General features: G+C 41.5%; 1 protein-coding gene across 1 annotated transcript in view; it reads left to right on the top strand.

Annotated features, from left to right (window-relative positions):
* Positions 1 to 234: 234 nt before the first annotated feature.
* The window catches only part of grid1a (glutamate receptor, ionotropic, delta 1a), a 267,052-nt gene continuing 254,701 nt past the window's right edge, over positions 235 to 12,585 (top strand). Inside the window, exons 1-2 of the mRNA XM_076978701.1 lie at positions 235 to 593; positions 3,849 to 4,004. Of these exons, the coding sequence (XP_076834816.1) occupies positions 515 to 593; positions 3,849 to 4,004 (235 nt within the window). The 5' untranslated portion in view covers positions 235 to 514. The remainder of the gene's footprint in view (positions 594 to 3,848; positions 4,005 to 12,585) is intronic.

The raw sequence follows: 12,585 nt of genomic DNA, 5'->3' as shown, positions 1-12,585 counted from the left end.
CCTCACATCAAGTTCAGCATGAACACAAACCAACAACCATGAGCTCCGTGCGCCCTACACAATCTCTCTCTCAAATTCAATCTGTCTCCAGTTCCAGCGTTCAGCAGGTCTACGGCTCTAGGAAACACCCCCAGATCTCCGCTGCGAGTGTTTCTGTCATGGGGGGGGGGGGGTCTCTATTCACTCCGCAGTTTGCTGTATCTGAGCCACATTAAGAGAGGTGGCCAACGAGAAGAGAGGCGCCCGGCTGCCCGAGTCGTGTCGTGTCGTGCCTGCTCCTCGCCTCCCCTCCGCCTCTCCTTCCTACCGGGGCTTGTTTGTTTGTTTATTTGTTTTTTTTAACTCTCCTTCACCTTCAGCGGGGTTTTTTTTTAATTGCGAGGGATTTTCCTCCGGACCGAACTGGGAAATAAGTGTGTGTGCACGCCTGTGGTGGTGTAGTGCGCGTTCCTCCGTCCGTCCTGTTGGACCTGTGTTTTGTGGATGCTCGCTTACACCGGGGCCAGGAGCGGAGATGGAGCTGCTGGTGATCAGCCTCTCCCTGTGGGTCCTGCAGTGCCGTCTGGTGCGAGCAGACTCCATCATTCACATCGGTAAGGTGGACCAGAACCAGCACATGTATTACTGAGATAAGAGCAGTGTTAGGTGTGCAGGTGTGAAGACCGCGAGCTCGACGTCTGTCCTCTGCTGAAGTGATTGTCGTCGGTCTGTCGACGATGTGACGCTCCTGAAGCGCGCACGAAAGTTGTTTCCTTTCTCTCTTTTTGACATGGCTCTGTGCTGTTGTTAAAATTGACCAAATGCTTCGCCATAAAAGTGAGTATGCTACAATAAAATTAAGCAGTCCCTTATTGCAGTCTGTGCTCATTCTAAGATGGAGAGACGCACACTCAGGGTTCATCCAAGCATCTCTGTCGTTTAAGCTCCAACTTTCTACTGTACGTGACTGACATTTTAAAAGACTCGTTCAGCAGTTCACCGCGTGATAAATCTGTAGCTGCTGTTTGCTGAATTACCAATATATGCCGGTAGCGGTATCTGACTGTCGGTCCGTTTGTCTTCGTGCTATGATGTAAAGTAAAGGCGATGTGGTGAAGTAAAGGCGATGAACGGTAACACCAAGTGTCGCTATGTGTGCTGAATTCTTCAGGGTCCAGGGAAATGCACTTATGTTTGTGTGCACGGGTGGAAACCGGGGCGGGGGTGGTTATTTAGTGGGGTAGAATCGACCGATATTATGAGTCTTAGTTCAGACCTACCCTGCGAGACGCGTATAAATGGAATTATATATAATATATCAGTAGCAGATGTTTAAGTGTGTCCATAATCGTAACCCGATAGATGTTTGAGTGTGTCCAAAATCGTAAGCGTGTCCATAATCGTAACCCAATAGCGAATCTGAGTCCTGAATCAACCCCGTTTTTGTACTTTCAGAACGTCGTATCAAACTCTGGTTCTGAAGGAGGACTTGTTAGGCCTATAAAAACGAGGACATAAATTAATGAAAATATCTAATAGTGTCTCAAGTCAGCCTCAAGTGCGTGAAAAGACGCATAACCACATAATAGCAATTTATTGTGTCTTTCATTTCTTTTTTTCTACTAATTATCCCAATGTAAAATGTGGGATCAAACATTTAAAAAACAACTTGGGAAAAGATCAGCACAGTTTACAGTGGCCATGCAGTTGTACAGAAGCTATATTGGCCGGTCAGCTGAACTTGAGATATTCAGGTTGATGGATATCAGCATTAGAATCTACACGTTGAGTTTTACCTAATGGCTCCTGTCACGTGATGAAATCTTAATATTTTCAAGATATTACATTTAAATACTCTCACAAGCGAGCATGATTCCATATAGGTTCAGGTTTCCATTCAGATCAATTAAGATTGAATCAATTAAGGCTTAATCGTCAGAAATGTCTTTAACCCACTAAATACTGACAGAGAAAACCCTTAGAAAAAGACGAACTATGTACATTTGCCTAATGAAACTCTTGACTCATCAGATTTTTAGTCAGCTTAGACGTCTGATTAAGTGTACAGATCTGTTGATCTCTGGGGTCGTATCTGTCTAGCTATTGCTGACATGCCTGCATTAAAATCCATATGGTAAAGTGCTTAATGGCTTCTGTCACCTTACAAGAACTGGGTTTAATGGTTTTGCCAGGTTAGAATTAACGACCAGCACAAGGATGCTGTTTTGGGTACCAGGAGATCTCTGTCTAATGGGATTAACTGTTAGGAACCATTGTAAAACACCAAACACTAAACACTTTTAGACTGACAAGCAAATTGCATTAGATGTGTCTAATGGTTTAACATTATGGTCCAGATATGGATTGTGCAACTTTGACAGGAGACAGCATGTTGTTGTATTACATGGTGACCCCAGTACAAAGATCCTTACTGCCAAAATCATATGCCCAGCCCCAGATTAAGTTAAGACTAAACTAAACTAAACAAAAGATCATAAGCTTGATCTATGCCCAGAAAAGCCACCTTTAGATACACGGCAGACCCAGCCTCCTACTGTGGCCCTTTTGAATGTGGGATTATTTTGTCAGTATTCACTGAGAATCCAACTGTGTTGAGACACTGTTTGTATACTTTACTTTCTGCTCTGTTATTTACTATGGCACAGTCCATGAGAAAAATGAAAAAATTATTGTTCACCGGATTTCTTTTGAAATGGATTTAGATCACTACGACACTGAGAAGTGTCTGTCTCTCCTCAAGAACACGTTACTCAGCAAGTGTTCTGTTTACCATGGAAGTTCGCTGTCCTTTCCACTTGACTTAAGATATTGTCCCAGAGGATTATAACCCACAGATTCACCAGAAGCTGTGAAAAGCCCTTGACAAATTAGAGTCATGTACAGAATACAGACGAAGTCTAGGCCCTTGGGCTCTCTGTGGTTCTGAGGGTTATTAACGTGTGTGTGTGTGTAGGGGGGGGATATTCCTCAAGTTCTCATGTCCAGACTTCACTTCCCATACAGTACACACTTCTCTGTTTTCTATACTGTACCTGTTTCTATTGCACCCATCAGGTCATTTATTAAAGCTCTTTTTGGGTTTCAGTTTACTTAGTTACATTACACCATTTTCATATCACACATGCTCATATCACGTGCTCATATCACACATGCTCGAATCACACGTGCTCATATCACACGTGCTCAAATCACACGTGCTCATATCACAGGTGCTCCTAACACATACGCTCATATCAAACATGCTCATATCACGTGCTCATATCACACACGCTCATATCACACATCTTTATTGATGAGACCTAATAGAAGCCACTAGGCCAGTCATCCCTAATTTGTGGAAGGTCTCAATGACAAGACATTTACATTTACATTAACATTAACATTTATATAAAAGCATTTGGCTAGTGGTCTTAGCTATAGTGAGCTACATATGTTTATCAGTATAGTAGGTCTGATCTCTATTGAGGATGAGCTTACAGAGAGATCAGTTCAACCTCTCAACCACCCAGCTGCTATATATTTATATCATATACAGCCAACATTGCTAGAATGTAATGAGTAATCACTGTGATGTGATAAAATGTGATTTGATATGGTATAATGTGTTGTGGTATAAGGTGATTTGATGTGGTATGTGTTAACTGTGTATCATTAGGTTTTCTTAATTCAGATTTTCTTGGCCAGAAAGAAAAGTTTCTAGTTTCTCCAAATTGCTTCCATCCTTCAAAGGTGCAAAGCCCAACCCAATGTTGGCAGATACCCCCTTCCAGAATCATCTCCATATCACCGAGGACATGTTTCATTTATTTTATTGAGTATTGATATTTTTTGCTCCTCTCGTCCAACAGGTGCAATATTTGAGCAGAACGCAGTTCGGGATGATGAAGTGTTTCAACTGGCCATTTCAGACCTGAGTTTAAATGATGACATCCTGCAGAGTGAGAGGATCACACATTCTATCAAACTGATCGAGGCCAACAATCCCTTCCAGGCTGTGCAGGAGGGTGAGTGAGCACTCGTGGACTCTCCCTCTGATAGATGAACTGCACCGTTTTACTATATCGTTGTGCTGGTTGCTTAGTATCAATAGCCTCTTTCATCGTGTTTGGACATCAGTTTTATGTCGAATGGCCCAGTAGTCCTCATACTGAATGTGCTGATGTCTTCTCTGCTGGTTAAAGTGGTTCTTAAATTATGGGCAAAATGATTCTTGATAAAAGTCTCTTTTATCTCTCACTCTTTCACTGTTCTTGCGTTGTCTCTCTGTACCTTGCCTTCTTTCTCTCTCGCTCACACACACACACACACACAGACATTGTTATCATTATGAATGTGTGATCTGTGAAGAGCGGTTTCGGTGGTTATGCTGATCGTGTTGTCTTTATTCCATTAATGGAGGTCCTCTACTCCTCCATAAGTTTCTGTTTCTTCTGTATTTCTATATGCAAACAGATGACAGGCAGTGTGTAGGCAGCACAGAGCTGAATCCTCCTTTGTGATTCTAATATAATGTAAATAAATGTTGTGTGAGGTTCATGTGTCTTTACACCGGTGATAGAGCTGCATTCACCAACCGTATGGTGCTGTGTCCTGTTCCTGGAGAAGACCATCTCAGGCATCTGAGAAAAGAGACCAACCGATTAAAAAAGTTAGTCAGGTGTGCTCATGCTTGGTTGGCACGGAAACGGCTGGTTTTCAGGTGTGCAGCAGACCTGGTTGCTTGGGAGTGACACATGTGCCCCACTCCTGAGCTGGGAGTGTAGCTCCTCACTGCAGACCTTCATTGTAAATGCTATGCTAGATATGCATGTCAGTTTAGATTATACATATGGGTTTAGTTACTGTGTGTACTGTGTGTGCGTGTGTGTGCATATGGATTTCAGCTCTGCTGATTTGAAACATAACTATTATAACTAAATTATAATTATAACTAAAACCATTCATAACTATTATAACTAAATTATAATTATAACTAAAACCATTCATAACTATTATAACTAAATTATAATTATAACTAAAACCATTCATAACTATTCAATTAACTGACAGTAGTAGGACTGTATCTCCTCTGAGAGTAGACAGAAGAGCCCACACACACACACACACACACACACACACACACACACACACACACACACCACTGCTCTCCACACACACACACACACACACACACACACACACACACACACACACACACACACACCACTGCTCTCCACACACACACACACACACACACACACACACACACACACACAAACACCACTGCTCTCCACATACATACACACACACACACACCGCTGCTCTCCACACACACACACACACACACACACACACCACTGCTCCCACATACATACACACACACACACACACACACACAAACACACACACCGCTGCTCTCCACACACACACACACACACACACACACACACACACACACACACATACACACACACACACCCCGCTGCTCTCCACATACACACACACACCGCTGCTCTTCATACACACACACACACACACACACACACAAACACACCACTGCTCTTCATACACACACACATACACACACAAACACACACACACACACACACACACACACACACACACACACACACACACAGACCGCTGCTCTCCACGCACACACACACACACACACACACACACACACACACACACACACACACACACACACACACACACACAGACCGCTGCTCTCCACATACACACACACCCCGCTGCTCTCCACATACGCACACACACATACACACACACAAACACACCACTGCTCTTCATACACACACACATACACACACTCACACGTGTGGGTGGGGGTGGGTGTGGAGGTGGGGGTGGAGGTGGGGGTGTGTAAACAAACAAATAAACATCCAAAACATCAATATACGACCGGGGCGAGAGAAAGATGGGGAGAGTCAGAGAGACAGAGAGAGAAAGAGATAGGCAGAGAGACAGAGAGAGTGAGAGAGAGAGGGAGAGACAAAGAGAGGAAGAAAGAGTGAGAGACTCTCTCTTTTTAGTATACACTTAGTATACACAAATACACTTTAGTATTTTGAAGATGTATTATGTGAGTATTTTGCTTTTCTGTTGCACATTGTACTGGTGTAGACACACTGTGCTGCACATTGTACTGGTGTAGACACACTGTGCTGCACATTGTACTGGTGTAGCCACTCTGTGCTGCACATTGTACTGGTATAGACACTCTGTGCTGCACATTGTACTGGTGTAGACACACTGTGCTGCACATTGTACTGGTGTAGCCACTCTGTGCTGCACATTGTACTGGTGTAGACACTCTGTGCTGCACATTGTACTGGTGTAGACACACTGTGCTGCACATTGTACTGGTGTAGACACTCTGTGGTGTTGACCATGCTGGCGGGCGTAGTGCTGCAGGAGGTGTTTGATGTCTGATGGTGTCTAATGTGGAGCTGTGTGTGTTGAATCACGTGAAGCTGTGTGTGTTGAATCACGTGAATCTGTGTGTGTTGAATGATGTGTCCTCCACTGACTGCGCTTTTAGGAACACTACATGCTTTTGTCAGACTGCGTGAACTTTTAACCCATGTTCTTTTGAACATACGAGGAGAAGCTTCCAACAGAAATGCTGTTCAAACACAGCTGTGTCAGACAGATGCTTCCTGTGGCCTCTCCTGTCTCGTCTCCTGTCTTGTCTCCTGTCTCGTCTCCTACAGCTTATAAGAGCAGACGTTATATTTAAGGCAATGTGTGAGGCTGTGTGATAACTGCCCTGAAGAACCAGAGGTTTGGAGGATGAGGCTGGACCATGATGATGATGATGATGATGATGATGTTGATGATGATGGTGGACACCTCCAGAGCAGGGACAGCATGGAAGGAATAATGGACGAGTCCTCCAGACCTCAGGGGTTATGCACCAACCTTATACTTAACCTTGAACTCTGAGTTGACTTAGCTCAGTCCAAAATACCCAAAGTTCTCAGTTACAGAGCAGCGAGTTTAAAATCATTAATGACAAAGACTACAGAGCTGCATCAGAGTCAGTCAGAGTCAGTACATCAGAGTAGGGGTGACCTGCAATAGTCGCTGATTCGACTATAGTCGACTATACCCCCTAGTCGACTATGAACGTCATAGTCGAATGTACCATTCTAACTGCATGGGGGTGTCCAAGGATGCAGCTAAGCATTAGTTGTTACATGAAATGTTTTTGTTTTCGTTATATATAGCCTTTTGTCAAATAAAATCATCCTAATTTCTGTTAGTAAATATTTTAAATGATGTCTGCGCATTAACAATAGGCATCTTCCTTACTACACATTAATAAATCACACCCTGCAGTTGCACAATCCAAACGAGCGGAGATGAACACGCTACAGTATCAGCATCTGCCGAGATTAAAATGGCTACTAAAAACTTCAAAAGTATTTTGAAAAAGATAAAGATGAATCAAACAAAGTAAAGTGCAAGTTATGTCATCAACGTCTTTCATTTCGCACGACAACAACCAACATGGCATACCATTTAAAACGGGTAGCCTAAGGCAAAAAAAAAAAAAATAATAACAGTTCAGCCGTTTGTCGTCTCGTCGCGGTGTGTCTCGGCAAGTAGTCCTATAAACATTTTTTGTTGTTTGCTTTTAAACCCCGTTACTCGAACCTTTCCTTATACTTTTTATGCTGTTGTGTGGCAATTTTTTTATATTTTCAGACAGGCATATTTTATTTAAAATATTTTTGACATTTTGCAGAACCTGTCTGACAGTTCGATATGCGCAATGCGCACTGACGGTTAATGTTCTCTAACGTTTCATAAAAAAATAAATAAGTAAATAAATAAAAGCTGAATAAAGCCAACCTACCCTGTTTATTCATTTATCTGAGTGTTTTAGGTTTTTACTTTGAAGAGGAAAAAAGTCCTGAATGAGAACGGGATCCCGTTTAACGTGCTCTAAGTAAAAAATAAATAAATAAACCCGATTCGACTATTAGTCGACTAAAGGGAAAAGCTGACGAATCAGATTCGACTATGAAAATCCTTAGTTGAATACACCCTTACATCAGAGTCAGTACGTCAGAGTCAGCCTGCAGTGCTGTGTGGTCCACCACCTGGATAACCTCTCAGCAGGCATCTGCTGCTTCTGTTTTAATATAACCTACGTGATCAAAAGCTACTAAGCAAAGAACATGTAAACTTTCTTCATTCACAACAGTTGAACATGTAAAGTAAATGTTCTTCATTCACAACGGTTAAACAAGTTAAATGTTTTTAATCCAGAATGGTTGGACATGTATATGTTATTTTAATCCAGAATGGTTGAATATGTAAAGTTAAATGTTTTTAATCCAGAATGGTTGGACATGTAAATGTTTTTTAATCCAGAATGGTTGAACATGTAAAGTTAATTTTTTAAATCCAGAATGGTTGGACATCTTATAGTCCAGCTTCACTCTGTAGATCACTGGAAGAAATCTAATTTCCACAGGTTTTTCATAGGATGGGTTTGAGTATCTACCTGTGGTATAAGTGTATTAAAGGCAGTGTATGTGAAAGCATTAGAGTGCAAGAAAGAAGCCACACTTGCATTGCATAATAACACAGGCAGGGTCAAATATAATTTTTTACAGGCATTTTGCAAATTGATAAGGAGATAAAAATTTTGCATGATAATTTCTTGAAACATGCAGTTGAATGGTAATGCTGAATGGTGATGGTGAATGGTAATGCTGATTTTGAATGGTAATGGTAAATGGTGATGTAATGGTGAATGGTAATGTTAATGTGATGATGAATGGTAATGTTGAAGGATAATGGTGATGTTAATGGTGAATGGTGATGGTAGTGGTGAATAATGATGGTAATGGTGAATAATGATGGTAATGGTGATGGTAATGGTGAATAATGATGGTAATGGTGATTGTTGATGGTAATGGTGATGATGAATGGTGAATGAATGAATGTTCAACTTATATAGCGCCTTTCTAGATACTCAATGGTGATGGTAATGGTGAATAATGATGGTAATGGTGATTGTTGATGGTAATGGTGAATAATGATTGTAATGGTGAATGGTAATGGTGAATAATGATTGTAACGGTGAATGGTAATGGTGAATAATGATGGTAATTGTGATAGTAATGCTGAATAATGATGGTAATGGTGAATATTGATGGTAATGGTGAATAATGATGGTAATGGTGAATAATGATGGTAATGGTGAATGGTGCTGGTTCCAGTATTCAGTGACAAGTGACTTTATGCCAGCGATGTCTCTAAAGGACGTTACCATGGTGACCATGGTTGTGGGTGGTCCTCTGAGTCATTGTTTGGTGTGTCGGCCTCAGTGAAGCCTCCAGCCTTCACAGGGGACACTGAGCCCCTCAGGTGAGTTTAAACAGGTGAGCTAAATGATGCAGTATGTCAGGTGAGTTTAAACAGGTGAACTAAATGATGCAGTATGTCAGGTGAGTTTAAACAGGTGAACTAAATGATGCAGTATGTCAGGTGAGTTTAAACAGGTGACCTAAATGATGCAGTATGTCAGGTGAGTTTAAACAGGTGAACTAAATGATGCAGTATGTCAGGTTAGTTTAAACAGGTGACCTAAATGATGCAGTATGTCAGGTGAATTTAAACAGGTGAACTAAATGATGCAGTATGTCAGGTGAGTTTAAACAGGTGACCTAAATGATGCAGTATGTCAGGTCAGTTTTAAGCGATGCTGGGTGTGTTTAACTCTGGTTTATGTCCAGATAGCAGGTGAACTTCACATCATACATCTCCATAACAACGCACATATTCCGAGCTGATTTGTTGGAACTGAAACCCTTGTACTCCAGGTTAACAGATCTGGGTTAGTACTTTCTGAATTACCCCCTAGAGCTCTTGTTTATGTAGTTTACAACATTGCAGTTTAAGTTACAAACTTGAACATAAAATATATGTTAAATGTAACGTGTTAAATGTACTCCTTAAGTGTAAGCAACTCAACAGGTAAAATCTCCTTTTTGGACATGAGAACCGATCCACATATGTATTCAAGGTGACTCGGGGATTGATTGATTTCCCTGTAGTGTTCCTGTCTGACTGCAGTGTGTTCTGGGATTGATTCGACACCCCATTTGAGTGACAGCTGGTTGGTGATGACCTTTGGCTTTGCTCTTTAGAGCTCATATCAGTCACTCTCTCTCTCTCTCTCTCTCTCTCTCTCACACACACTTTCTCTCACACACACACACACATACACTAACAGACACATTCGCCGCAACATTCACACATGGTTCCTTTTTTGACAGCTAAGCACGACTTACATACGTTGAGTCATGTGTTTGAATTCTATAATTTATTGGTTTTGCAGTTTGAGGCTCAGACAAAGTTAAATGAATGGAATATTCTTAAGTGTTCAAAGGGTGGAGGCTTGTGTGTGTGTGTGTGAGAGAGAGAGTGTGTGAGTGAGAGAGGGATGGTATATGAGTATGTGAGGGAGGGATGGATGGTATATGTGTGTGTGTATGTGTGTGTGTGTGTGTGTGAAGGAGAGAAGGGTGAAGAATGATGGTGTATGTCAGGTAGTTATCTGAGCTGTATTCCACCTTCATTTCTAATCCTACAATCTCTGCTAATTGCTCATTACTGGGGCTGTGGAGTTCAACACATGACACATAACACACACACATATTCGAACATGTAACTCATACACACACACAACAGATACACCCACATAACACACACACACACACACACACACACACACATATTCATACATATAACACACACACACACACACAAAACATACAAATATTCATACACATTACACACAAGACAAGCACACATAACACATACCCATTTAAAACAAGACACATACACATACAACACACACACACAACACATACCCACCTTTATACACATGACACATACACATAAAACACACACACACACACACACACAACACACAATCATGCACAAAACACACATACACAACACAAACAAATACACATACATGATACTAACACACACCCACAACATATACACTCACACACAATACAAATACACACACAAACACAAACATATATACATATACATAATATACACAATATGTCCACCCTTCTTACACCTGATTAAGTCTCCCAGGGACTTTCAACCATATGAGCAAGCTGAGCTTTTCACAAGAAATCTGTAAAACAAAATAATGAATTAATTCTAAAAATCTGATTGTAGCAGTTTAGCAACACTGTGGAAACACTGTTGTTTGATGTAAAATGTGGTCAGCAGAATGAGTGAAGCCCTGAATTCCATCCACTACACCTCCGTCATCAGAAGAATCCACCTTCTTCACACCTCCATCACTTTCTTTGTGTGTTTATTGTTGCTTATTTTTGTTTCAGTGATTTGGCAAGCAGCGGCTTTTCTCGTGACGTATCACAACATCGGCTTATCACGAGCAGGTAATCAGATAGAAGTGTCAAATGTAAACAAATGAGGTTGCCATGGCTACAGCTGGAGTACCACACATGGAACCTTTGGCTACAGGGAGTTTAAATCCTTCGACACTGGAACACCACATCAAACTTCATAAGCACCTGAAAACACACACCCCGATAGGTTGGTTTAGTTTACATTAGACACTTGATCATTACAGTTATTATATAAAATAGGGTGACCAAACGTCCGTATTTCACATCATGTCCCGGGCGTCCCGGGTTTTTTTTTTTTTAAGTGAGGAAATGTCCTGGTTTTTAAATTACCTTCATTGGACCATTAAAATGTAAATGTACAGGCACTATGGCACTGTGCACGGCGCTGTGTGTGACGTAATCTGTGAGCCGCGTCAGTGAGGGCAGCGCTGTTCTTAATCACAATGTAGACGGGGTGACTGTCAGCAACATCCCCCCCCCCCCCCCCGCTTCAAGGTGTCCTGGTTTTCCCTAATTAAAATATGGTCACCCTATATAAAACACACCTGGATAGATTTGTTGTTTAGTTTATGCTAGCTGCTTAGCTGTCAATACAGCTAATATATAATATAGTTTTCATGTATTAAATAGAGTAATAGTATTATGTTATGGAGGGTTTGTGTGGTGATGACACGGTAACACGGGTCTGACTCTTCTTCTGTCTTACTGCCACACACCCCTGCTTCTTCTGTTAGAGTCACGTCCTGTGAGTTTACACAGTCATGACACAACATGTCGAGTGTGGACTGTGGGAATGACCCCCTGGTGGTCCTCCTACTCTCTCTCTCTCTCATTTATTCTATCTCTCTCTCTTTCCATGTCTCTATGTTTCAGTTCACTGCAGTAAGCTTTGTTAGCATAACCACATGTTTTGACAGCATTGCAAAACCAGAAGTGAACTGACAAGTAAAGTTAAGGATTATCTTCAAAAATGTTATCTTCAGTTTCAAAAGGATTTCATCTGAAACTATAACCTTTCAGGATGTTTCTGTTGGCAGGCTGGGCTTTGTCACCATGGTTTTTATCACCATGGCTTTTGAGAGTCCTCTTTGGAATTTAGTAGTGTGGTGTGGATCAGGCCTCCTGTTCTTATGTGCTGGTTCATTACCTGGTCTGTGTGCACATGGTGTGT

Source organism: Brachyhypopomus gauderio, chromosome 17 (genome assembly GCF_052324685.1).
Source record: "Brachyhypopomus gauderio isolate BG-103 chromosome 17, BGAUD_0.2, whole genome shotgun sequence".
Taxonomy (NCBI): domain Eukaryota; kingdom Metazoa; phylum Chordata; class Actinopteri; order Gymnotiformes; family Hypopomidae; genus Brachyhypopomus; species Brachyhypopomus gauderio.
The sequence above is the reverse complement of the archived record's forward strand: the minus strand, read 5'-3'. Positions and strand labels throughout refer to the sequence as shown.